The sequence below is a fragment of the Arachis ipaensis genome, chromosome B10 (genome assembly GCF_059453495.1).
Source record: "Arachis ipaensis isolate K30076 ecotype BB chromosome B10, ASM5945349v1, whole genome shotgun sequence".
Taxonomy (NCBI): Eukaryota; Viridiplantae; Streptophyta; class Magnoliopsida; order Fabales; family Fabaceae; genus Arachis; species Arachis ipaensis.
The window spans coordinates 11025180-11052696 of NC_142435.1; the positions used below are offsets into that span (position 1 = coordinate 11025180).

General features: G+C 33.3%; 6 protein-coding genes across 7 annotated transcripts; 5 read left to right on the forward strand and 1 right to left on the reverse strand.

Moving 5' to 3' along the window:
* Window positions 1-1360: 1360 nt before the first annotated feature.
* LOC107624217 (cytochrome b-c1 complex subunit 6-1, mitochondrial) lies at window positions 1361-3703 on the reverse strand. Its single transcript, XM_016326699.3, has 4 exons — window positions 3566-3703; window positions 2734-2818; window positions 1673-1762; window positions 1361-1579 (listed from the first exon to the last, which is right to left on the reverse strand). Coding segments are annotated over exons 1-4 (210 nt in total). The 5' UTR covers window positions 3568-3703; the 3' UTR covers window positions 1361-1546.
* A 388-nt stretch (window positions 3704-4091) lies between these two features.
* On the forward strand, window positions 4092-7230 carry LOC107622580 (actin-7). Of its 2 annotated transcripts, none has more exons than XM_016324524.3 (5): window positions 4092-4610; window positions 5043-5112; window positions 5206-5599; window positions 5939-6552; window positions 6675-7230. In XM_016324524.3, exons 2-5 carry the CDS (start codon window positions 5053-5055, stop codon window positions 6738-6740), a joined length of 1134 nt encoding a protein of 377 aa, XP_016180010.1. In that variant the 5' UTR covers window positions 4092-4610; window positions 5043-5052; the 3' UTR covers window positions 6741-7230. The 2 variants fall into 2 exon arrangements, with proteins under 2 accessions (XP_016180010.1, XP_020969464.1); XM_021113805.2 differs by having other exon boundaries at window positions 4216-4606.
* Window positions 7231-7998: 768 nt separating this feature from the next.
* LOC107621889 (fructose-1,6-bisphosphatase, cytosolic) lies at window positions 7999-11094 on the forward strand. The gene is made up of 12 exons (XM_016323867.3): window positions 7999-8242; window positions 8323-8370; window positions 8532-8606; window positions 8695-8756; window positions 8844-8910; window positions 8994-9107; window positions 9181-9267; window positions 9533-9603; window positions 9815-9880; window positions 9952-10038; window positions 10276-10351; window positions 10558-11094. The coding sequence occupies exons 1-12, from the start codon at window positions 8084-8086 to the stop codon at window positions 10672-10674; spliced, it is 1029 nt and encodes a 342-aa protein (XP_016179353.1). The 5' UTR covers window positions 7999-8083; the 3' UTR covers window positions 10675-11094.
* Window positions 11095-11220: 126 nt separating this feature from the next.
* Window positions 11221-12085, forward strand: LOC148579140 (uncharacterized). Its single transcript, XM_088505156.1, has 2 exons — window positions 11221-11492; window positions 11835-12085. The coding sequence occupies exons 1-2, from the start codon at window positions 11340-11342 to the stop codon at window positions 11961-11963; spliced, it is 282 nt and encodes a 93-aa protein (XP_088361282.1). The 5' UTR covers window positions 11221-11339; the 3' UTR covers window positions 11964-12085.
* Window positions 12086-16559: 4474 nt separating this feature from the next.
* Window positions 16560-18378, forward strand: LOC148579141 (uncharacterized). The gene is made up of 3 exons (XM_088488857.1): window positions 16560-16769; window positions 18040-18045; window positions 18124-18378. The coding sequence occupies exons 1-3, from the start codon at window positions 16560-16562 to the stop codon at window positions 18376-18378; spliced, it is 471 nt and encodes a 156-aa protein (XP_088344983.1).
* A 4435-nt stretch (window positions 18379-22813) lies between these two features.
* On the forward strand, window positions 22814-25314 carry LOC107620100 (WAT1-related protein At1g68170-like). The gene is made up of 4 exons (XM_016322317.3): window positions 22814-23044; window positions 23244-23306; window positions 24069-24185; window positions 24285-25314. Exons 1-4 carry the CDS (start codon window positions 22845-22847, stop codon window positions 25183-25185), a joined length of 1281 nt encoding a protein of 426 aa, XP_016177803.1. The 5' UTR covers window positions 22814-22844; the 3' UTR covers window positions 25186-25314.
* Window positions 25315-27517: the final 2203 nt, after the last annotated feature.

The window sequence follows — 27517 nt, forward strand, 5'->3', positions numbered from 1 at the left end:
AGGATAAATAAAGAGTGGTTTAGAACTATTTTTAACGACAGATTTAATTCGTATACTCAATTTATTGTTTAATTGAGACATCTTTCAAATTTAGAAGTGGAGAAAGTGAAATAACTAAAAACTTGTAAGGGTCACAATTTAATCATATATAAATATGGTATATGACGAACTGTTAATGTAACCAGATAATATTATTAATATCTGGTCATGGCTAGCAATAGGAACAAAAAAGAAAAACAAAGATTACGTGTGTTTACATGAAATTATTTATAAGCCATTGGATTCCAAAAGAGGAAGTAGCAAGAAAATGAAAAAAATAAAGTGGATGCCAATTTAACTTTGTGCTGTGAGTGTGACATCGACGAGATCCCCTTCGTATTCTTCATCTTGTCACTCAAAACCATTTAAATAAGAGAAATGCTAAAAAATTAATAGAATTTATTAGTTTTTGTTAACAGTTTAACCAATAATATTTAAAAATATAAATTAAGAATATATTATTAAATTATTAGATTAAAAAAATTAGATTAATAACTAAAAATACTGACAAAAAATAATAAAGTTTGAAGAGCGAAAATTATTTCAATGATAAAGCAATCAAGATCAATATTCTATTTATAAACCATATTGTGAGAGCCTAATACGCCCCTCCAAGATAAGGACTAAACTAGGCAAAGACCCTGTTTTTGTTATGGTCAGTACCTAGACAAAGATTTAGAACCAATTTAGATAAAAAACTTAATTAAACTCCTTTTGAAAAAATAATTTAAATAATAAATAATTATATTAAAAATAATTTATAAATACATTATTTTGTATTTAAATTTTTAGTTCTAAAAATATTTATTTTATAAAAATATGATAAAAAAATAGTAGTATTAAGAAAAAAATTATTTTTTTTTAATTTTTCTATAAACTTCTAAATAATTTTTTAAAAAACTATAATTTAATTTTAAAAATTGTACCAGTCATTAATACTACTACTCCTTAAAAAAATTATTTTAAGGCCCTAACATAAACTTTGACTATTTGAGCTTAATAAGGTGGGCCTGTCGTCAACAACCATGGGCTTATCTAACCGGCGACCTGCCCAAAGATTTAAAGCCCAATCCAGAAGTCAATGGACTAAATTTCAAAAAGCTTAAGAAATACAAAATATGATAAGCTTCTGGAATAACAATCACCTACCTCGTATACCGAAAAAAAAAAAAAAAAAAAAAAAACAATCACCTACCTCTGATTTTGCATTATTCAGCTGCAACACTTGAACCAGAAAAATTTAAAAGAACCACACTTCAAATCACAGTTTACAACTTGCTAAAAATGTCAGATCGGTTTCAGAATACATCCTGAGTCATGATTTGGCAAAGTTCTTATTATTGATCATTATCAAAGGTCAACAACAAGAAGAGCTCAAAATTTCGCAGTATCCACGTAACCATACATGCCATATAGTTTGGTCACAAAATCAATTGTGTGAGATCAGTTGTGTAGGAATGACAATAGAACATAATGCAATGACGATATACCATAGATTTATCCCCCATTACTTCAGTTTGGAGAATAGCTTTTGTGCAACCTACATTGCAGGATAACAAAGTTGTCAGAGAACAAATAACCAAGCAAACCAAATGACGGAACCGTTATTTACTAACTAAATAGTAATACTTACACATTTGTCTATACAAGACCAATAATCAAAATATTGTCCAGTGCAGTGTTTGTTCCCGGTTTCATCACCTTGGATCCTTTTGACACATGCCTGTAGTAATTTCAAGCATTACTTTTCTGTCCCAAGCAAGAAATTCTCTTGAACTTCGTAGAAACAGAAGATATAAGGCAAAAAGAAAACTGCCAACATTGATTCTCCATTCCAAAATATATTGTTCTATTAAACAAACAAGTCAAAATCTGAGGTGCCTACAAATAATGAGTTAGGTGCTTCTCTAAACTAGAAAGAGAATGGATTTTAGAGGAAGGCTCCACTGTGCAATCCTTTTAACAACATCAGCAACAACATAAAATCTTTACTATAAAGCTGTGGTGCCTACATATACATTGAGGCCTTGCTTCTGAAATAATTTGGGCACAGCAGATGTATAGGAAAAGGGTTTTATTTTCTAGAGTATGGTAAGGGCATAACTATCATGTTATAGCTATGCATATTAACAAATTTTTATAATTGTCTAGCATATTCATTATCTCTACAAGAATCAGTTGAAGTTCAGATTGTAATACGATATGCTCTCAGCTAAAGACAACACAAAACTCCTGTAATCTTATCATTGATACATTACATTCTTGATTTCTTGTCTTTTGTTGGTACTCCCTGTCAACCTTCTTTTCGTACCTGCTGACCACTCTTCGAAACTCAAATTGTGTTCTCTTCATTAAATTAAAAAAAAAAAAAGAAAAGAAAAAAGAAAAAGAGAAATGACTGAATGTCCCAAACCAACCTCCTATTCTAAATAGAGAAGATATTGGAGTATGTTTTAGGACTCAATCATATAATTTTTTTTTAAAATGTGGTCAACATAACAAGTGCGAAGAAGAAAATTAACAAATAATCAGTGACTGACATTGTAAAGTCCCCAATTACAGCATTTGAGTACAAGAATACATTTGAGGTCCTAGTATACTAGCAACAAAATAATCTTGCAATTGTATTAATCACTTCAACTAAGAATAAAGTGCATAATACAATCTGGCTCATTATTCTACACGAAAGTGCACCTGATATTCAAGCAATGCTTTTACACATTTTGGTTTGCAAGACTCTTCAAGATATTTCTTCTGATCAACAGGTTCCTCATCAGCCCTGAATCCAGAATAAAATCCAAATCGAAACAAATAGGAGAGGAATGCAATACAATTATAAAAGTGCAGAAAAATGAAAATGACATAACAAAACGAGCAGGAATAGTTAAACCAACAATTCAACCATTTTTCAAGCAGGCACACCAATCCTGTAGTATAACAATTATTGATGTATCAAAATACATTGCACTAGCAACTGTTTACATAAAGCTTATGCAACAAAGTGAATAGAAGAACACATTGAAAAGCAAATCATTAGCCATCATCTTGCCGCAGATGAACAATGTATACTATCATGGCATCAGATACCAGGATTCAGCTAACAAAGTAATACCGATCCATTTCTAGCTCCTCAAGGGTTATCCCCAAAAATTCTGGAAGACAGCAGAATCCCGTCATGAATTCATATCATGCAAGCAGAAGCTAACTTTAGCAGACGCAATAAACCAATTACAGTGAAAATTAAACTTTTGCATGAAAGTCAAACACACTCCAAAACTTCAACTTCCAGTCTCAACCATTTCTGCAGCAATCAGGCGCATGCTAAAAAATCTCATTTCAGAGTTCATCATCGCAATACCATTCGTACGTAATTAATACTAAAGGAACACTACTAAAGCGGCAGCAGAAATTGAAAACCCTAGATTGATAAACAGTGAGACATGAAGTGCTTAAATTGAAATGATAGATAAATAACAGATAGAGAAGATGAGAAATGGAAGAGAAAGAGTAAAGCTTAGGAGCATACATTGCAGCTGGAGAAGAGTGCGGAAAGGTGTTGTTGCAGCTTCAGATGGTGGTTGTGGCGGTAGGCACTACTATCAATAAGCAAACTGCGTTGGGTTCTATAGAAAGCAGAGAGCAGAGCATGTATTTTAGATCCGTCTCCGATTTGTCAAAACCGGATCCGAATATGGATTCGGATTTGGATTCGGTCCGGGTTCATTTGCATAAAACCGTGTCACTAGAACTGTCCAGAAGATTGTATATTAACTATTAAGATATTCTATTTGGACTTGGATTAATAATTAGGAAATATTCATAAATAAGTGTATTTCATGGCAGTGTAATTGTTAGGAGTATTATATTGTGAGTTAATATAATCCCATGTAGTTCAATGTATAATAGTCTATATATTATTTTAGAAATGGATCTAAAATATGTTGAAATCATATAAATTTTCATTCATTTTCCTAAAAAACTAAAAAGATTGAATATTCTAAATATATTGATTAATAATTTTTTTTAGTTTAACAGATTATATTATAATATATATACAAACATAGAATATTTTTTAATTTATAGTTGAATTTACAATATGATTAAGGCGTTAATTGTCTTTTATTGACAAATACACCAAAATTTTGAATAAGTCGATGGGAGCATCGAATATGGAATATATGATTAATGAATTGAAAGAGGAGGTGGAGGTGATATGGTACAGCAAGACTTTGCAGAATTGGTCGGCACGAGCCGGGTCCAAAAGGCCATCAGAGCCGCCCATAATGACGTGGCATGGGACCCACAACACCAATCAGTCTTTGATCTGCTAGAATGGACGGCTGATTGCTTCAGTGGATTCCAATTCAGCGCAGGCACTCGGTTTCCACAGAAAAAGTCACCCCAGCTGTAGTAGAGTCCGCTTTTCTTCCCCGACCAGTCCACTTTATCACCGAATATAAAGCTGCTGCTTCTTCTTCTCTCTCTACAGCCAATTTCACCTGCTGCTGTTGTTGCTGCTGCTCACACCACAAAAACCAATTTCTCTGCAACTTTTGTTTCCTTTCAAGTAGGTGTGTTTCGATCTTTGATCTTTCTTTCTTTTTTTTTTTTAATATTTTTTCTTTCTCAATTTTTTTGGTGAATTTTTTTAGCTTACGAGGTCTTGCTTTGTCTTTTTTGGTCGAGAATTTTCTGATCTTGTTGATCTGGTTCTACTTTGTGGCTCTTTGTTTTCTGCGTGAGTAGATTTCCACTTTTATTTGATTTTGTGGTTAGGTGACTCTGATGCACCGAATTTTAAAATTCGCTTTTCTATCCTGCGATTTTGAAGTTGATGAACTTGGAAATGATAATAATTTGCGTGTCTTTTTTATTCTGCGAGCTATGTGGTTATGTTCTGCTATGCATGTAATATAGGATTGGAATTTGTAAGATCGTACATAGAAATTGATTGATGAATTATGCATAACTGAGAAGTAGTGGAATCCCTTGCTGTTGTACAGGTTTTGAAAGATGGCTGATGGTGAGGATATTCAACCTCTTGTTGTTGACAATGGAACTGGAATGGTCAAGGTTGATTAGTTTCTCTATGATCACGTATTCTTATGCTTTGCAGGATTTTGGCATTCTGCTCATGATAATGTATATTTTAATTCATGTTTGCAGGCTGGTTTTGCTGGTGATGATGCTCCTAGGGCTGTCTTCCCCAGCATTATTGGGCGACCTCGTCACACGGGTGTGATGGTTGGAATGGGTCAGAAGGATGCTTATGTGGGTGATGAAGCCCAGTCAAAAAGGGGTATCCTCACCTTGAAGTACCCTATTGAGCATGGAATTGTCAGTAACTGGGATGATATGGAAAAGATTTGGCATCACACGTTTTACAATGAGCTTCGCGTTGCCCCTGAAGAACACCCTGTGCTTCTTACTGAGGCACCACTCAATCCCAAGGCCAACAGAGAGAAGATGACCCAAATTATGTTTGAAACTTTCAATGTGCCTGCCATGTATGTTGCAATTCAGGCTGTCCTGTCTTTGTATGCCAGTGGACGTACTACAGGTTTGTTTCAATAGTTGCTTTTTGGTTTTTGGTATTTTTTTTTCTTTAAATTTTTTATTTTACATGGCTAAATGGTGTACGCTTGCTAAATTAAGATTTAACGAATATGAAGCTGGTCTCAAGGTTAAATTTGTAACCTAAGCTGTAAATATTGGGAAGTGGAAAGCTGGTTGATGTTCAACATAAGTTGGTTGAGTGAGTTCTATGCACCAAGAACAACTTCATTAATACATGCATCAGACATTTATCTATTTTGTGACTTGTGTTTGTTCATTATGATTAGCTTCAAATTTTATTCTACTGCTGATATTCTTATTGAAGTATTGGTTATGTAAATAGGTATTGTGCTTGATTCCGGTGATGGTGTGAGCCACACAGTGCCCATATATGAAGGGTATGCACTTCCCCATGCAATTCTTCGGTTGGACCTTGCAGGTCGTGATTTAACAGAGTACTTGGTGAAAATCCTTACTGAGAGAGGATACTCCTTCAATACCTCTGCTGAGAAGGAAATTGTCCGTGATGTGAAGGAGAAATTAGCATATGTTGCCCTTGATTTTGACCAAGAAATGGAAACTACTAAGACTAGTTCAGCAGTGGAGAAGAGCTATGAATTGCCTGATGGACAGGTCATTACAATAGGTGCTGAGCGATTCCGATGCCCTGAAGTACTCTTCCAGCCTTCTCTAATTGGTATGGAAGCTCCAGGAATTCATGAAACTACATACAACTCCATCATGAAATGTGATGTTGATATCAGGAAGGATCTTTATGGAAATATCGTGCTCAGTGGTGGGTCCACTATGTTCCCTGGAATTGCTGATCGGATGAGCAAAGAAATTAGTGCACTTGCTCCAAGCAGCATGAAGATCAAGGTAGTTGCACCCCCTGAGAGGAAGTACAGTGTTTGGATCGGTGGTTCTATCTTGGCATCACTTAGCACCTTTCAGCAGGTTTGTACAGTTGCTTTTCCCCACTGTTCTTTTCTTGTATGTTTGGTGGTATCTCGTAATTAGTATAACGGACCAGTTTATGGAAGTCACTGAATTCCCTTTTTCTGTTCTGCTGTATACAGATGTGGATTTCAAAGGGTGAATATGATGAATCTGGACCTGCTATCGTTCATCGGAAGTGCTTCTAATCGGGTCAAGTTGAGAAGGATCAAGGATGATGATCAAGTTCTTAATGCACCGTGTCTTGTGCCATATTGGAGTCAAGTTTGGTTGACTTATTTGATTCTTGAGATTTTTAATAGAGCTGTATCTAGTTTAATGGATGAATTGGTTTTTAAGTTGAGTATGTTTTTTATTAGGTCCTTGGAAGCTGGACTATTCTATGCAGGTGGAAGATTGTATTGGATTTTAGTAGGTTGTTTGGTTTGATTTTCCTTTAATTCATTTTTCATGTCTTGGCCATCAATTTGGGTGCCTAGACCTTGGAGAATGATAAGTTTTTAGGATCTTTCCCTCTCAAACTCAAACAGGGATTTTGGAGTCAGCTTTTGTTTATATTTATTTTTATGCTCAAGTGGGTTTTATGTTTGCAGAGCACTCTGTTTAGACAGAATATGCGTTGTTGCCTTTCTCTATTGTATGATATATGATATGATATTATTTGATTATTCTGCTTTATACCACTTGGTTAATCTATATGCATGCCCCCATGAATTGAGGTAAGCCAGTTAGCGCAGATGTACAAGAACTGAAGTTAAAGAAAAACGAAAATTAATGTTGCTTTTTGTTTCACCATTGGATGGGCAATTTCATTTTAGTTTTGATTAGATTATTCTAATCCTCCGAAAATGGATTATTTGAGTAATTCAGGTTTGACAGCAGAAGGGATTATAAGACTAGCTTACAAGGGATGTCTCTAATATGTGAATTTGCTTTCATTTCTTAACGGGGTTTCAATCTCGTGTGTATATATATATATAATTGTAAATAACTACTATAATGGACACCAAAAAGAAAAAAACTACAATTGTATTCTTTTCGGATATAAATAGATTCCAACGATTTCTTTTCCAGCAATTCATTCCAATCCTGTTTGTTTGTTTGTTTCCTTTCTAATTTTTCATTTTTTTTAACGCTAGTTCCCAAAGATAGGGAGGGAATAAAAACCTGTTTTAAAAAAAAGAAGAAGAAGAAACTTATATTTTCTGAAAAAGAAGAAAGATTTAAAATAATAGTTCTTAAAAGATGATGTGTCAAATATAAGATAAGGTGTGCATGTTTGAACAATTAATAGACTACATATTAATTGAGATAAGAGTAGAATAAAATCAATCAAAACTGATTTGAATTAGTTTTTATATTGAGTTTATTTTCCCCATATTGACTGTTTCCATATAAAATTTGAGTATGAAATGAAAGAGTGGCAAAGAGGTCGGGATCCAAAGATTTCGCATTCTCCCCTGTTACTTGGGAAACACATATTACAAATATAAATTGGTTGTTTGTGGTTGTTACCATAACGGCAACCGGAATGGATCACGAAGGGGAAGCTAAGAGGACTGATTTGATGACTATCACTCGGTTTGTTCTGAATGAGCAGTCAAAGTATCCAGAATCACGCGGCGATTTCACCATCCTCCTCAATCACATTGTTCTTGGCTGCAAGTACGTTTGCTCTGCTGTTAACAAGGTACTCTCATCTTCCATCAACCTTTTCTTTATTCATTCATTCTTTCTCATTTTCATAACTCTCTTTGCACTGCCTCGCAGGCTGGACTCGCCAAACTTCTAGGACTTGCTGGAGAAACCAACGTTCAGGTCTGTTCACTTTGTCAAATTGATCGATAAGTAGAAAAATATATTAAGAGTGTTATAATTCTCAAATTTTAGTTGCATTATTCTGTTCCGTTACCTAATGCATCTCACGATTCTCAGCTATCATGTTCACTGTATTAATATTTCTAAGATACATTGTTTAGGGTGAGGAGCAAAAGAAATTGGACGTGCTTTCTAATGAGGTGTTTGTTAACGCCTTAATCAGCAGCGGGCGCACTGTGAGTCTCTCTAGATCTGTAACTGTCAAATGCTCTAAGCCTAATCTACCTATTACATAGAAATTACTGCAATTTGTTTTCTTTTCAGTGCCTTCTTGTTTCAGAAGAGCTTGAAGAGGCTGTTTTTGTGAAGCCAAAACAGCGTGGAAAGTGAGTTCCGGAGCTTTAGAAATACCTAATACTCACTCTAAACTACATTGACTATTCCAAGTAACAATTTCCCTTTCCATTTTGCAGATACATTGTTGTATTTGATCCTTTGGATGGATCCTCAAATATTGAATGCGGTGTTTCTATTGGAACTGTATGAAATTGTCATCTCAAATATAATTGCTGCATTGGAAATAATCACTGAAATTACAATGATACCTGCCATTTTCCCTATAGATCTTTGGCATTTATGCAGCGAAGGACAAAGATAAAATTACACTTGATGATGTCTTGCAACCTGGGAACAGAATGTTAGCAGCTGGTTACTGCATGTATGGTAGCTCTTGCATGGTAAAACAAAACACCAATCTGATGAATTGTTCGTTTAATATAACTTTGTATTGAGAAAACTCTCGGATCGCAGTTCGTGATTAGCACAGGACATGGTGTAAATGGTTTCACACTTGATCCTTCTCTTGGAGAGTTCATATTAACTCACCCAAACATCAAGGTTGGTACATGCATAGTGGATTCAAATTGGTAGATTAAGAGTTGTTACATGTACACCTTCCAAATTTATATTATCAATATTATGTCACTGGAAGTTTTGTTATTTGATTTAATCCTAAACCATGCTACTTTTGTCCTTTATCCTTGCTCTGAGGCCTGAGCTGATACTGCTCATAAATCTTTTGTTGTGCAGCATGTGAATGCTAGAACATAGAATATAAGAGGGAGCTTTCTGCTTTCTTTAACAACTATTTGTTACTTGACAGATACCGAAGAAAGGGAATATTTATTCAGTGAATGAAGGAAATGCCAAAAACTGGGAGAAACCAATCACTGAGTAAGTTTAAACATTTGTCCCAAAAGATATAGGTGCTAAGAAAAATATAACAAAAACATCCCCGAAATGAGATCTTTTCTTTAAAATCTGGTGATTTTATATCATGTGAGTGACCCCATCTAGTGGGATAAGGATTTGTTGTTATTTGTTCTTTAATTCCAAAACTCATAAATGACAAAGTTCTTGTTTCTCAACCCTATATCTCTTCCAGGTATGTGGATAATTGCAAGTTTCCTCAAGATGGTTCTTCACCAAAGTCCCTTAGATACGTTGGAAGGTATTTGATGTTATCCATCTTTCAAATATCTTAAATTATTGTGTGCTAACAGAAATGAGTATATAATGCAGTATGGTTGCTGATATCCATAGAACATTGCTTTATGGTGGTATCTTCATGTACCCTGCTGATAAGAAAAGTCCAGATGGAAAGCTAAGGTGTGATGTGCTTTGTGTTCTAGACTCTCTTCACTTTTAACCATATAATATGATTTAAGCATCATGCTTTGTATTTTCAACTCTTAGTTATAACTTCTAACCGTATAACATGATTTAGCATCTAGGACTAGGATTTCCAACTCTGTATTTCAATTTCACACCATTGGCATTGCTCATTTTATATCCTAAATAGATATATACTTGTGGCTTAGTTATGGAAACTTCTTGTGAAATTAGGCTTCTCTACGAAGTGTTTCCAATGTCATATTTGATGGAGCAAGCTGGAGGTCAAGCTTTTACTGGAAAAGGAAGGGTATGTATTCTTTGATTTGCTACATTTGTTAGCGTATATTAATATATACAAATTACATAATTTCATTGCATGCATCTCTGCTTCTTGAATTTGACATAAGCTAAGGACAAAAGTTTAATTGAATGTTATATTATATATCAAATCTGGTATCACATCATAGGAAGTTTAGTGAATTAAAATGAGTTCTCTTCTGTCTCGTATTGTAGGCACTTGACTTGGTTCCAAAGAAAATACATGAACGATCACCTGTAATCCTTGGAAGTTACGATGACGTGGAGCACGTGAAAGCTTTTTATGCTGCATCCAAAGCAAATGGTGCATGAATATTGAATATCAATTGGTCCTTGCATTATTAGCAGTTAAGTGGGTGGCACATCTTTCTTTCAATTGTTTCCTTCTTGTCAGGAATTTGTTTTAGTGAGTTCCTTAATTCATAAGATCCATAGTATTAGGCAGAACAAGGTTTTTAATCACACAAGCTCGTTTTTCTAGTTCTAGTACTAATAAGTGTAACAGGGTCTTTATGTATATTTGGCAATTCACACGAAATTCTTGTAGTACCTCCTTAAAATATACCATGTACATGATAGAAGCACCACTTCAAAAATAAAACTAAAAGAAGTAAAAAGCATACACATGCATGCACGTATATTGATTCAAACTATATAATAAAAAGGAAATTAATGTACCTAATTTTTTTTCAAATTTATTGTAATGAAAGCAAATTAATTAAGGAGGGGATATGATGATTGACCATAGCCCAGCCTGTGATTGCCAATCACACAGCCTGTGTTTGACCATACAGATTATATAGCATTTGCTAATTATGGTTAAGGTATATAATTAATCTAAGTTATTAGGCTCATTATAAAAACCATGTTAGGATGAAGTAGAAACTACTCATTCATTTGCATCCAAAGGGGGGAACACATCAAGAAGGAAACCAAAAGCTCCTTGATTCGTTCTCCCACAATTTTCTGCATTGAACATGGGCAACTGCGCTAGCGCTCCCAAGACCAACGAGGGTAATGATGCCCCATTGCCAGTGCCAGTGCCCGAGCCTGTCATCGACCAGGAGCAGGCCGCCACTGCTGTCTCCGCCGCCTCCGATGACAACGCTCTAGGCACCATATTCATTGAGGTATATACTAATACATAATTGTTGCATTCGGATCATACATTACTTTATCAAGTTTTTAATAGCAAAATAATCCGAAATTTTGTGTCAATTGCCATGGTGGTTATTGTAGAAATTTTTTGAATGAATAAAATGGGAAGAATGAACATTTTTATTAAATTTATAGAAAATAAATGTATTACACATAAAAGAAACAATCTTTACTCTTTATTAAAAGGTACAATATACTGTAATATTACTTTTATTTTAAGCATACTCATTGCTTGCCCCTTATATATATAGTTTCATATACTACTTTAAAAGTTGTTCTACTTCATTGTCATGTACGTATATTATGATGGGCAGAAGGAAGAAAAGGAGGCAAAGGTGGAAGAAGACAAGAAAAGCGAGGAGGTGGTGGCAGCTGATGAGGAGAAGAAAGAGGAGGAAAAGCCTAAAGCCACCGTAGAAGAGGCACCAAAACTTGAAGCTTAAAAGTTGAAGAAACTCCTCCATCACAAATATAATGCATACATGCAACGCTGTCGTCATTCGAATCAAATGTTTAATTTTAATCATTTTTCCGTTATTTTGTGCTTAAAGATATAATTCATTAACATTAATTTCTTTAATGGAAAATTGATTCTTACTTGAGTTGACTACTCTCTCTCTCTCGTTCTCTCTCTCTCTTTCGTAATCAGCATTAATGTACCTTTGTTATTTATTAAATGTATAATAAAATAATAAATAACGCGTATGATAAAAACTTTAAACTAAACGATTTTGAGGTTGATTCGGCCGCAAGTTTGTGAAAAAAATAAAAAAATTAAGAGAGATTAAGTGTATGTAAAATTTTTATAAAAATACTTATATTATTAAGCAATATAAGACCTAAAGATGTGAGATAATGGTAGAGAATAAATATTGAAATCTTCATTAATATTATAACAGAATAAATAATTTTTTAAAAGTGAACAAAACCTAAGTAAAATGTGTTGTCAAATGTGGTAGAATATCCAAAAATTAATCACTTTATTAATTTTCTTGTTTTAGTTGTTAAAAGTAAAGAACAATAGAACGAACTAGTATAGCAAGTGAAGTTTGAAGATGGTGTCACAAAGTTTTAAAAAAACTTGATAAAAGAAGTGAGAAAGGTCATTTTATAGTCTCATATTCTCAACTCAGTGGTCACCAAAAATTATTCTCAACTCAGTGACCAGTCATTATGGAGGGGGAAAACATTACTCTATATTGACAAGGACATGTTTATCCTACTTGTCTCTTCTTCGAATGCAAATCTAGTCACTAAATAAATTAATTGTCAAGGGGTGTTTTTGAGTATTATTTTCTTATTTTAAGTTTTCTTCGCTAAAATAGTGAAAGAAGAGAAATTAATTTCCACAAATCGAGGCAGAAATTCTAACATTGCTCTAAGTGTTAAGTGTTTGGTGAATGCTATCCTACTCTCTCTAAAATAACATGTAAGTTACTCTCTCTGATGTGTCATATTTTAATTAGATATTTATTTTAACCTGAGTTACTTTAATCTCATGAGAGTTAATAATATTTTGAAAGACGGTGACGACTTGACAGAAGAAGAAAATTGAACACCCAATAAGACGGTGATACTTAGGAGGCACAACGACGACGACAAAGGAGTGGGGAGGAGAGTTGGAGTAAATGATTTGGGAAGAGAAAACAAGATGCCCAATTAAAAACGTAATTAGAGAAAATTGAAGTACCTTTTTTTGAAAGGATGATTTTGGAAGAGAAAATAAGACACTCAATGAGACAGTGATACTTGAGAGGCGTAAAGACGATGACGAAGGAGTGAAGAGAAGTAAATGCAATTAGAGATAGTTGAAGTACCTTTTTTAGAACAATGATTTTGGAAGAGAAAACGAAACACCAATGAGACGGTGATGTTTGGGAAGCGCAACGACGACGAAAGAGTGGAAAAGGTAACTCAAGTTAAAATAAACACCCAATTAAAATATGACACATCAGAGATGATAATTTCCATATTACTTTAGAGAAGGTAGGATACCATTCACCTTCTTTTTTATAGTTGTTTTAAAAAAAAGTTATCATGACACATGTGATATTAATAAAAAAATATTTAATTTAGTTTATTTTTAATTAGATAATTTTTTCTCCACCTCAAATACAACTAATTCACTTTTACTAATTTAATTTTTATTAAATAGTAAATTCAACTCTTTAGTATATTATTTTAAGGTTCATGACTTTCATCCTTTTATTCCAACACTCATATGAAGAAAATTTTATTCTTTTTTAGCTATATTTTAGGCTATTTCATAATTATTATTGTTATTTACACACAATATATAAAATACACTTGTGATATACAATCAGAAGTCAATTTTTAAAAAATAAAAAAAAATATATTTTTTGCCTTTATAAAATATATATAACTAATGATACAAAAATTTGTACACCAAACTTTTTTCAATCTTCATGCATGCATGTATACAACAATATAATGGATGACGTTCTATATATTAGCTCATCACGAATAAAATTATAATAAAAAAGCGACAAGAAGAAAACTTATAAAAAAAAAATAAAGGAAAGGCAAGTTGAAAATGAAAAAATTGAAGAGCGCATGAAGATGATCAGTTAAACTTAAACTTCAATGAGTCAGCACTTTGATCCTCATTAATGATTTTGCTACCTTAATTTAACTTTCCAGTTTTCCAATTTCGGAACCGTTTTTGGTTTCTTTTTATCTTTCAATGGTGCACGCAAAATTTGAGGCTGCTGCCTCTAAATTCCATCATGAAAAAGTTTAGAGAGTTAGCATTTTCTTCTAAATTTCATCCTGAAAAAGTTTAGAGAGTTAGCATTTTTATTAAAATTTGATCAGCATTTAACTATAAATTTTTTTTTATATTATTAAATATAATATCACATTATTAACATTATTAAAAACACTAATAATAACTAATTGATAGTTACAAATCACAAAATTTACTCACCGCTAGCACTCCTCCTCTAAAATATTTTGCTATACTTTTTAATACGTGCTTTCTCCATTATATATTGCCTTTACCATATAACTCTTCCATTAATAAACCTTTCAGTCTCTCTCAATTGATTCCACCAGTTTATTCCATTTTTCTGTCCTACACAATACACATGCTTTTAAACAATTTGTTTTTAATAATACTTTTTCTCCCCCAATTTTCATATTTTATTATATTTCATCTCCTATTTTTGTTCAAATAGTAGTTTATTTGATATAATTTTATCTGACATTATTATTATTGGATTAATAGGCATGTTGCCTATTTTTTATTTCATTGAACTTAGTTAACTTTGTTATTTCAATTTTACGTATACGTTGAAGAGGAGGCCAAGTAAATTAATTAAGGAAGGGGAGAAAGAAATATATTTTTCAATCCCACTATATTACCAATAACATTTTTGTCAATTTTTGCCAATCAACTCTTATTTATGAGTGTGTTTAATAGACATGTCTTTATAGATATGTCTAATAAAAATATCTTTTTTATGGTCGTATCTAATAAAAATATCTTTATAAATATATTTTTTGAATATGTCTTTTTATATATGTATTTAAAATATAATAATTAATTATTATTGATAATAAATTAATAGATAATATATTAGTATTCTATAATTTTTTTTATTTTTTTAGTATACTAGTACAATTTCCAAAAGCAAGGTGGCAATTGGCCCCTCTCAACTACATATATAAGGCTTCTACTGAAAAAAAGAAAAACTACATGTATAAGGCACCGCCTCACAGGTCAAACTTAAAGTGCATGCTAATTACTTTTCCCCTCTAGCTAATTATATAAACTCAAACTCGAATTCTCCCATCTTTTCTAAGTATATACGTTGAAGATTATATTATGAGAAGCCAAATCCAAATGTCAATAGACTTAATGGTCGATATGGCGCATTACATATAAGATTAGGTGCATGACTATAAGAATCGGTGAAAACTCAGATGCACTTAATTTTAAGTAAAATTTGATAACTAAAAATTGTTAAATAAAAATTTAGTCAAATTAATCAAATTATTTAACGACTTTTAATAATTAATTTCACGTGAAATTAACTCCACTCGAATTTTTATCATAAGAATTAGCTTCCAATTCGAGCTCTTTGTTTGCAGAGACTAAAAATCAGACATGAGAGTATATACTACAATAATGTAATTTTTATTATTGCCATTACAACTTACAATTGCTTATATCATAATAACTTTAACATCATCATTATTCTAATTGAAAGTACATTAGAAGTTGTAATCGATGGCTACTTTGATTTTAAAAATTATGCGTCTAAATTCTAATACTCTTTTCAATTTTTGAGATCGAATCGATGATGAATTCTAAGAACCCACTAACCTGAGGAGCCCTTTTCATCTGTTGTGTGCTATGTTCCTTCGTGGATATTAACCAAATCTAATGTAAGTGTTTAGCATCCAAAATGGCATTTGGTTCTTGTTAGTTATAAGCTATGATATACGGATACTGACACGGATACGGGATACGACACGACACGGAAATTTGAAAATTTTACATGACACGAGGACACGCATACATATAAAATATAAAGTATTTTTTAGATAAACAATAATGATATTTTAATATTTTATTGATATTAAAATATAAATTAATTTTTTAAATTATTTTTAATATCTTATTTTAATTATATCAAATATTTAAAATATTTTTTGTTTTAATAAATAATAGAGAAAAGGATAAATAGATCCCTGACCTTTTGTCCCGCGGACATTTTCGTCCCTGAACATTTGAAAATACTTTTAAATCTCCGACCTTCACAAATCTTGGACGAATGAGTCTCTCCGTCGAATTGCCTCCGCCAGACTCGCCGGAGAAGTCTGATGTGGCTCTCGTGCGGATGACGTGGCATGACTGGTTGACACCTGGACTGCTGACTGGAAAGCTACATTACAAAATTGGACAAATAAGTCCCTGCACCACTAAACTACGTCGTTTTGATTTCATCCCTAATCCTTAAATTGATTGCGTTTCTTTCTGGAGGCCAGTGTGAGGAGCTCAACCTGCATCAACCATGGCTGCTAATGGAGCATCAGCAACATCGAGAAGAAGCCACAGAGGAGTAAGAGAAGAAAATTCTGCTTCAAGCTCAGACCATTGTGTTGTGCACGACGGAGACCTAAAGGATGATGTCGCCCCGAGAAGTTTCTGTGGAGTTTATGTGATAATGTATATGTCGAAGACGATTAGCAACCCAAACAGAGTCTTTTTGGGTTGCCCATTGATAAAATTGTGAAAGAATAGGAAAAGCAAAGAAAAGAACTTTTATTGATTGTTGATTGATTGAATTGTTCTGAAGTGTGTTGTAAACTATGAGGGTAAAACTAAATATATATAGAGCATTGTCCTATGAAAGATAAAAGCAAATAAAGATAAGATAAGAACAATTAAAGATAAGATAAAGATAAGATAATAAAGACTAAAATTAAAATTGAATTTTTGTATCCTGTTGGGCTGAATTTGTGGGCCACGATACTTCTTTATTGTTGTCGTGGGCTAAAGTAGAAGAGTAGTTTAATACGCCCCCGCAAGCTGGTGGATGGAAGATGTCAATAATCCACAGCTTGGATAAGTTCCTGATGAAATTGTTGAGAAAAGCGCGTCTGACGTGGTGACGCGGAGGAAGATGCGTGCGGTAGAACTTGAGCTGCCTACTGCAAAAATATAAAAGGAGATGCTGTGCTTGAGCAGCGATCTTCAAAAACTGCGTGCGGCGGAGCTTGAGCTGCCGGCGGCAAAAATATAAAAGGAGATGCTGTGCTTGAGGGAGAGAGAGCAAGCAGCGATCTTCATAAAAAAAAGAATAAAAAAATAAAAAATAAAAAAAATAAAAAATAAAAAAATAAGCGCGTAGAGCGCAATAAAATTGATCTTTAGAGGGCGCGTATGGCGCAATAAGAAAGAGGGCGCATAGAGCGCGATAAGAGTGCAGATGGAACTGCTAATACAGAATGCAGATTAAACCGCTGAAACAGAATGCAGACGGAACTACCGGAAGAAAGGAGGCGCAGACGAAATTGTTGGTAAAGAACCGGGATAACCAACACTGTGGTAAGATTTTCACTTGGATGCATGTAACTAAATCTATGATTATTTATCGTGGGAGGAGGTTGAAAAAGAAGTATGGTGATTTCTCACCGAAAAGATGATAACTTATATATCCTCCTCAAGGAGGATACCATGGCTCTGATACCATGATAAAATTGTGAAAGAATAGGAAAAGCAAAGAAAAGAACTTTTATTGATTGTTGATTGATTGAATTGTTCTGAAGTGTGTTGTAAACTATGAGGGTAAAACTAAATATATATAGAGCATTGTCCTATGAAAGATAAAAGCAAATAAAGATAAGATAAGAACAATTAAAGATAAGATAAAGATAAGATAATAAAGACTAAAATTAAAATTGAATTTTTGTATCCTGTTGGGCTGAATTTGTGGGCCACGATACTTCTTTATTGTTGTCGTGGGCTAAAGTAGAAGAGTAGTTTAATACTATAAGGTAAGATAAAAAAAAACCTGGGAATTTTGTTCTGTTTGAATGGTTTGATATAGTACATTATTTTGAGAATTTTGACAGGGAAACCAACTGCATTGCAAGTTTCTTCTTTGGGTCGATGAGCATCTTGCTAGAATGGGAAGCAATGGTTGCATCTTTGATAAAAGACCTCTGATTGAGAAAGAGGCAGAAGTTGTTGAAGAAGAAGAGGGATTTCGTCATAGGATGGCTGTACTGGAGGAGAAGGTTACTGTGCTAGAGAAGAAAAAAAACCCGTTAGCTTGTTGTATTGTTATAATTGTATGTGCAGTTGTGGTTGCTTTTTTATGTATTTAGTTATTGAGAAATAAATTTTAGAAAGTAGAGTAGAAAAATGTGTTGATCCAGGTTTTTGTTGTGTATTGAAACATGCTGTTTAGGCAATTTATATATCATATTATCTATCTAAATGCAATTAAAGTTATGATATTAGTAGGTTGTTGAAATTATGTTGTCAATATCTAAAGAAGCATTAAATGATTGAGGAAAGTAGGCATGAAAGTTGTATACATGAACGCATAACATATATGGAAAGTTATATAAACATCTTTGCGACAGTTAAATTTTCTAAAAGCTGCCCAAAAAGAACAAATCTGTTTAAGTGTATAGTATTATGAAGCTTAACATCACAAAAGTAAGCCTCAAACACCTAACAAGTTTGCAACAGTTTATAAAATCCTAAGAGCTTCTCCAAAAAAAACCAATTCTCCCAAAAAAATATTGTTCTCACAGTCAAATTTTCTAAATGCTATTACAAGGCATAGTGGGATGCCCAAGGTGTCATATTTCTTCATGTCTTTGGATTGATGGATGGTGGATTAGGAATGAATTTGAACAGTCTTGTTGTTGCTGTGCTTGCTACTGCCAATGTCTCCTTGGAAGCTGCTGTACTCGGTCCTGGCCTGACTTGAGATGGTTGTGGGCTATGTGGAGCACCTTGTGGTTGAAGCTGTGGTGGTGCAGGCTGACTTGGAGGTGAGTGAACTAGGACAAAGTGAGGCAGGTGGCCTGAATATCTTCTGTTTGGGCCTGATTTTTGAAATTTTTGGTTGAACTGTTTGGTGAGCTGTGGATGGAACTTGAAGTGGAGGCCTAAATGGTGTATCTCTGGTTGTGAGTTGGTCTGCCACGGGAGCTGGTGTTACAGGATTTGGTGTTGCTGCCACAGCACTTGGAACTTGGTTGTGATACATAAGACAGTATTCATGAGACTTAGGATAAATAACAGTTTAAAGGGTCAACATTTCACAATAATATATAAAACTTACATCTGGAGCTGGCTAGATGCAGCCTGGCTAGAAGCAGCCTGGCTAGATAGAGCACTTTAGGTGTTAGGGGCATCCTGTCCAATTAAATTGACCAATGTTGATCATTACTATATAAATCCTCAAATATTGAACTAAACATATATATACACCAAATATCCAGATTACTAAGAATAAATACAATATTAACATCATCTTTTGGTGCTGACTGTGATAGTGACTGACTTGTCCCACCTTTCTTGGACTTCTTGGTCTTAGATTTTCAGTTGGGGTTAGATGGAGCATCCTTGTATCTCTTGTAATTATGTCCCTCTGAGCCACATTTACTGCAAGTTATCTTAGAGGTCCTTAAAACGGTTGATAAAATTTTTTCAAATGTGCATCACACAGTTTTAGTGATGGGCATTTGGCATAACTGACTTCAATGCAGATAACAATCCCTACATAGCAGTTGCACAATCATATCAAGTAACACAGCAGTCATCATACATTTGCTACCCAAGAACATAGTATTAAAAATTGAATTTTTATGAAACCTAATTGTTATTTAGATAGTTTTTAATTATAATATATAATTAATTAAAAATTTTCATAAATATCTAAAATAATCGATACAATTTTATTTGATACGAGTTCAGAGAGTTTGCAAAAGAAAGGAATAGACTAATAAAGATTACATGGATTGAATTATTATAGAAGTTACATGATTAGAAGTACATGCTGCTATATATATATAGTATGTACAGCAGAGTTATAGTGAAAACTAACTAATTAACTTGCTTTGATTATAACATTAACTAATTAACTTGCTTTGATTATATCATCAAGAAGTCAACATATATAGCATATCACGATTGGTAACTAACTAATTAACTTGCTTTGATTATAACATTAACTCTTATCTCAATAATCTTCATTACGAGTATAACAAGTTATGCAGCAGTAGTAGTACATTCATAGTAAGTACATTCTTACAAGTTATAACAAGTTTTGCAACAGTAACTTCCTATGATTATAACTTTAACTTATATCTCTATAAATTTTTATACTTATGCAGCAGTAACTTCCTTTGATTATAACTTTCATTCATATCTCTAAAAATTTTTATACTTATGCAGCAGTAGTACATACATAGCAAGTAAAACAGCACTAATTCATATCAAGTTATGCAGCAGTAACTTTCTTTGATTATAACTTTAACTGATATCTCTATAAATTTTTATATTTATGCAGCAGTAGTACATACATAGCAAGTAAAACAGCACTAATTCATATCAAGTTATGCAGCAGTTGTACATTCATATTAAACTAACAGCACTAATTCATATTAAGTAAAGCAGCAGTTGTATACAGCTACTAAGAAATAATCTAGTATTCAATAACACTCATCATTAAAGAATTACATAACACTATGTCAGGGCATAAAGTAGTTATCAAATTTACCTTTTGTTGGTCGGACATAAAGTTCCAACCATGAGTCTGCACATCCCCCAAATCCTCTTGGAGCAGAGTCAAAAATCACTTCCAGGATTCCTTAGTTTCAGACCTAGCTACTCCGTAGGCAATCACGTAAAATTGGTTATTTGCATCCTGAACCACTACTGTGAGGAGTTGTCCACCGTAATAAGTCTTCAGAAAACAGCCATCAAGATGTATCAATGGCTTACACCCACTCTTGAACCCCCGTTTGCATGCTTCTAAGCATATATAAAGCTTATCAAAAACAGGGGGGATTGAGGTATAGCAGTCATGGTTGATGGAGGTTGAGCTCCTCACACTGGCCTCCAGAAAGAAACGCAATCAATTTAAGGATTAGGGATGAAATCAAAACGACGTAGTTTAGTGGTGCAGGGACTTATTTGTCCAATTTTGTAATGTAGCTTTCCAGTCAGCAGTCCAGGTGTCAACCAGTCATGCCACGTCATCCATACGAGAGCCACATCAGACTTCTCCGGCGAGTCTGGCGGAGGCAATTCGATGGAGAGACTCATCCGTCCAAGATTTGTGAAGGTCGGGGATTTAAAAGTATTTTCAAATGCTCAGGGACGAAAATGTCCGCGGGGTAAAAGGTCAAGAACCTATTTGTCCTTTTCTCTAAATAATAATATATACTATTTCTAAATTTATTTTAAGAATATATATTAAGAATAAGACCGGACACGCTGACACGTGATGGTATTTAAGTGTGTCCAAGTGTGTCTAGAGAAGAATTTTTTATTTTTTATTGAGACACGGTTTGGACACAGCAGACACGCGTGTCGGACGAATGTTGGTGAGTGTCGTGTCCAAAATATGTCCGACACGCAGACACGGCAACTCAACAAAGTGTCCGTGCTTCATAGATTATAAAGTAGCTAAATTAAGTGGTAAAAGACTTCTAACTACATTAATAATATTGTCCCAAAAATAAAATGACATGTTAAGAAACCATTAGTATTAGACTTGCTTTCCGAGGATATAGTCACAATAATGGCCTATATGATTTGTCAAACCACTTCTACTGTGTTATCAAAGAACTTATATTTTACAACTGCAACTTGAAAGTAGGGGTATATCAACATATACAGAAAATTCAAATTTTAATTCTTTCTAGCTAATTCCATGGGATTTTTGGCCGGTGAAAAAGCTCTTTTATATTAGGTTTTAAGTATTTCTATTATCAATTTTACATAAAATTAACTATAATTTCGCTACGTTACCAATAAAAATTTTACTAATTTCTGCCAACTCTTACTTATGGCTGTGTTTAATGAAAGTATTTTTGTGGATGTGTCTAATAAAAATATATTTTTTATGGCTATGTCTAATAAAAGTATCTTTGTGGATGTGTTTTTTGAATATGTCTCTTTAAACATGTGTCTTCTATTAGTGGAGGTATCTTTGATATTAATTATTGTTGGCAATAAGTTGACAAATAATATATTGGTATCCTATATTTTTTCAATTAACTATACTTAAATTTTTATGTTTAAAGTATAAAATATTGAATTAAAAAATAAAAAATAGATAAATTTATTGTTGTGTCTTATTTTAGAATTAAAAAAAAATTATAATTTTTTGTCTTGAAATTTTTATTTTTTTAAATATATTTATACTTTTATATCTTTATTTTAAAATATTACATAAACACAACAAATTAACTGATGTATCTGTGTATAAATATATATTATTTAATTTATTTTTAATATATATTTTATATAAATAATTAATTTATTTTATTTTATATATGTTTGTATATTTTTATCTGGAATGAGAAACTAAATATTAGTGAGTTTGATAAATGAAGTGAATGCAAGTGATTGATGATGGATGCATGCATGCAAGCAGGAGGGAGGGAGGGAGGTGGAGATATTGACCCATGAAGACCCGATGCACATATGTCGTTTGTGGTACATGATGACGTGGCAATGAGGGAAGCAGTGGCTCTGCCCCATAAATAGGTATCCCACTCTCTCCTCTCATTCCACTCATCATTCCTCAGCTTTCTCTGAATTCCACATGACCACCAAGCCCAAGGGCAATGCCTTGCAGGGCTTGAAGCCCGTGATTCTTATGGTCATGGTTCAGATTGCATTCGCCGGTGTCAACATCCTCTACAAGCTCGCCGTTAACGATGGCATGAGTCTCAGAGTCACTGTCGCCTACCGCTTCATTTTCGCTACTGCTTTCATTGCTCCCTGTGCTCTCTTTTTCGAAAGGTATTCCTTCTTCTTCTTCTTCTTCTTCTTCTTCTTCATTCATTCCCACTTATTAATATGTATTGATGCATGCATCAGTTGAAATATTAAAGGATTAATGATGTTATATGTGTCTTTTCGTTACTATTTGAAAATACTGAGTAAGCAATGAGGCATTACATCAAATAGTAGTGTACATTATTGATGTTTGTGGGTGCAGGAAGAAGAGGGCGAAACTGACATGGATGGTACTATTTCAATCATTTCTATGCGGCTTATTTGGGTATGCAATTCATTCCTATTCGTTAATTAGCTACCTAGCTAGTCATATTATTATATTATTTGAATATCAATGTTGCTTGCTTTCTTCATGCTCTTCTTTCGGTTAATATGAAAAGTAGTATTGCGTTGATGGCCACATAGTCCCCGAAACTATGCATGCGTAACAGTTTCAAGAGCATTAATAAGTAGTTATGTGTCTCCCATGACGCGCCATCTTTTCAGCACCTTCTATCTCTTTTTGACGCGATCTTTTCACCAAATTTAATTCTCTCTCTTTTTGATTTCTTAGTAAACATGCAATGTTTTATACTAAAATATAACTTAATGTTATTAAAAGAACAGATATTTATTATTTAGACAAACAAATATGCAAAACTATTTAAAAGTCATACATGCATGTTATTCCTTTTATAATATAAGGTTTTTTATTAAAATATATATATGAAGAAGATATATAGAATATACAATCATACAGCAAGAATTAAGGTACTTATTATAACTATAAGTCACTCGTTAATGTCTTATGCCGAAATAAGATACTTTATTATAAAAGTTATAAAAGTCATAAATTTTCATATCATCCCGTGATCGGTTGTGACTTAAAGAAATTAAATAACAAAGTTATAAAAGTTAAAGAACAATAATGTAATTTTGTCTTTTTTTTAATGGTTATTATTATTATTATGTATATAACTTGTCTTGTATAACAGCAAAGTTAAAATACATTGTTTGGACATTTGTGTTGAATCTTGAATGTATACAGAGGAGCATTAGCTCAGAATTTCTACCTGGAGGCTCTGGCTTTAACTTCTGCAACGTTTGCATCCGCCATGGCCAACCTCATACCTGCTATTACCTTTGTGATGGCCGTTTGCATAGGGTAATTAAGAACTAATAATAAGAACCATGCAAGTTAATTATGAAACACTTAAGAATTCGTTTTTAGTTCTAAATAAATAATCAATTATTTTTCGATCAGTTTGGAAAGATTGAATTTGGGATCAGCAGCAGGGAAGGCGAAGATAATCGGAACAATGGCCGGAATTGCAGGAGCAATGGTGCTGACTTTCGTGAAAGGCCCGGAAATCCAGATTGCATCGCATGTTAACCTTATGAATCACAGAAACAATAGTTCTATGGCGGCTCATGGCGGCGGTGGTAGGACGGTGTTGGGATCTGTGTGCGCGTTGGCGAGCGGGATCTCTTACGCACTGTGGCTCATCATACAGACAAAGATGAGTGAGAGGTATCCAAGCTATTACTCCAGCACTGCGCTCATGTCTCTCTGGGCGGCGCTCTTGTCCACGGCGTTCGCTCTTTCCGTCGAGAACGATTGGAGTCAGTGGAGGCTTGGTTGGAACATTAGGCTTCTGACGGTTGCTTATTCCGGCATGGTTGTTTCTGGAATGATGGTGGCTGTGATCTCCTGGTGCGTCCGCAAGAGAGGGCCCTTGTTCGCCTCTGTTTTCAGCCCTCTCTTGCTCGTCATTGTCGCCGTGGCTAGCTCCACCGTCTTGAACGAGAAGCTGTACCTTGGAAGCTTCATCGGAGCGGTGTTGATTGTGTGTGGGTTATACGCTGTTCTTTGGGGGAAAAGCAGAGAGAGGAAGAAGATGAAGAATATGAGTCAATTACCACAATGCCCTCATGACGATGATGATGACACTCTACAAGTAATTGTGACCAGGTCTAATTCTAAAGTAGGAGAAGATCGTAAAAGCAACAACAATGGACACGTGGACGATAACCAAGGTTCAATAGATCATGGTAATAATAATAAGGGAATAACAAGAGATCAAGAACAAGAAGAAGAAAAACAAAATGATGAAGAGGGAATTTCTCCCAATGCAGAAGACATTATCCCTAGTGTAGTAATATAAATTAGATCATCAATATTGTAGATAGCTTGCCATGCTTTTAATTTAATTAAGGGTTTAGTAATATTTTTCTCTCTAATATTTTAGGTTAAAATTAAAATTATTTTTGACTTTTTTTTATTAATATCATCTTTAACGTTGTTAAACATTTTAAAATTATTATTTTTTAAAATTTTGAACTAAAATATCCTTTATTATTATCTGTCTTTTTTATTATTATTTTTGTTTATCTCAACCTCTTTCCTTTTTGCTCTATTCTTTCCATTCAAATCTTCAATAATGCAAAAATAATTTTTTTTTAATTTAAAAAAAATTAAATAAAACTAACACATAATTAACAACAATATATTTATATTTCATCCAAATTTTTAATAACAATAACATCATATTTAAATTCAAGATAAAAAATTCAAGAGAAAAAAACGCAAAAAAGAGATAAGAGAGAGAGAAAAGATAAAAGAGAAAAATTCTGATAAGAGGGGTGGTGTTGCTGCCGACCGTCGTCATTGCAATTGAGGGGAAGAGAAAGAAAAAGTGATGACGCGAAAAACTATTGCCGTTGCCGTCGCAGTTGTGGCTGGGGAGAGGAACAGATCGAGAGAGGAGGAAGAGCAGAGTTCCTCACCACCAGAAACTCGACGCCAACAGAACAGCTCTCACCTCAATCATGACGCGATGGCAGCGGCTTCACGATGCGACAACAACGGCCGCACTCTTCCCCGCCGTTACCTCCTCCTTTTTCCTTTCCTTTCCTTTCCTTTCTTCTTCCTCTGTTCTCTGCTCTCTCGTTCTTTCTCTTATCTCCTCGTTTTCTCTCTCTACAATCACGACGCGACGGCGGCGGCCACACTTTTTTCCACCGTCACCTCCCTCTTCTTCCTTTCCTTTTCTTTCTTCTCCTTTTCTAGTTTTCTCTTCTTTTATTCCGTAACTTTTTGTTTTTTTGTTTTAGGTGGAAGGGGTGGGAGTAATGGGATAGAGTAATGGTAACGATAATAGAGAAAGGGTATTTGTGTTATTTAAAAAATTATTGTGTTTAAAAGGATGATTTTAATACTAAATTTAACGTTGAAGATGATATTAATTAAAAAAAAGTCGGAAACGATTTTGATTGACTTAAGACGTTAGAAACGGAAAAAGTACTTAACCATTTAATTAATGCTAGTGCTGCCAATTAAATTTTGGTAATGCTAGGAAGACAAAAAAAATTGTCGGAACTTGCCTTATTTAGTATTTATTAATTATTACGAGTTGCGACAATTAATAAATATTAAATAAAGCAAATTTTGGCTGTTTTTTACTAATATTTTTTTGTTACCAAACATTTTCAATAAATTTAGTAGTTGAAATTATCTATGGGTCTTTTTCCCTTTCAATTGCAATTACTTATTTCACTGCATGCTCACTTATTAGGTGTTTTGCATATATATTCTTATAAAAAATTTCTAAAACAAAGTGATTTACCCAATTAAGTCTAATTAAATTATATAACTATTTTCTTCTTTTTTTTCTTCTCATTTTTTTCTTATCTTTCTCTTTCATTATTATTATTGTCTTCATTATTACCGCTGTCACCGCCTTCACCTTTTCTTCTTCCTCCTTCTTCCTTTTTATTTGAATTTTTTCTCTTCCTTCTTTTTTCTTTTTTGTTATCATCATCGTCATCCTTATTGTTATTATCACAATTTTTTTTCTCCTTCATTCTTTCTTGTTGCACATATAAGTTTTTAATTCAATAAATGTGCATTCAAGTCTAATATAAAAAACAACTCCTAAAAGAAGAAGTAAGAAGAACAGAAAAAAAAAAATAAAGAAAGAAAAATAAGAACAAAAAAAATACAGCATTAAAGACAATATTAATCTATGTTTTTGTAACAAAATTTCAGTGTTAAGATAAAGAAGTTTCGGTACTATTTTTATTTAAGACAAGAACTCAATCTAATAAGTGTAAACATACATTTATTCAACTAAATAAGATTGCAATACGTGTTCATTCAAATCTAATATGAAAAGTAATAATTCTAAAAGAAGATATAAGAGCAGAAGAAAAGAAAAGAAGAATAAGAAGCAAAAAAAATACAGTATTAACGAAGAGATTTCTATTCTGTAGTAAAATTTTGGTGTTAAAATTATGAAATTTCGGTTCTATTTTTGTTTATAGCTAGAATTCTGTAAAACTCGAGAGATTAGTAAATAATTAGCGAATAAATTAATTGTTAATCAAAATAATTAGAAAAGAAAATTTTATAGTTTAAGGAGATAAAGCTAATTAAAATAAGAATTTTGACACTAATTTTAAAGAATTTGCTCCAAAATTGATTCAAACGGACCAAAC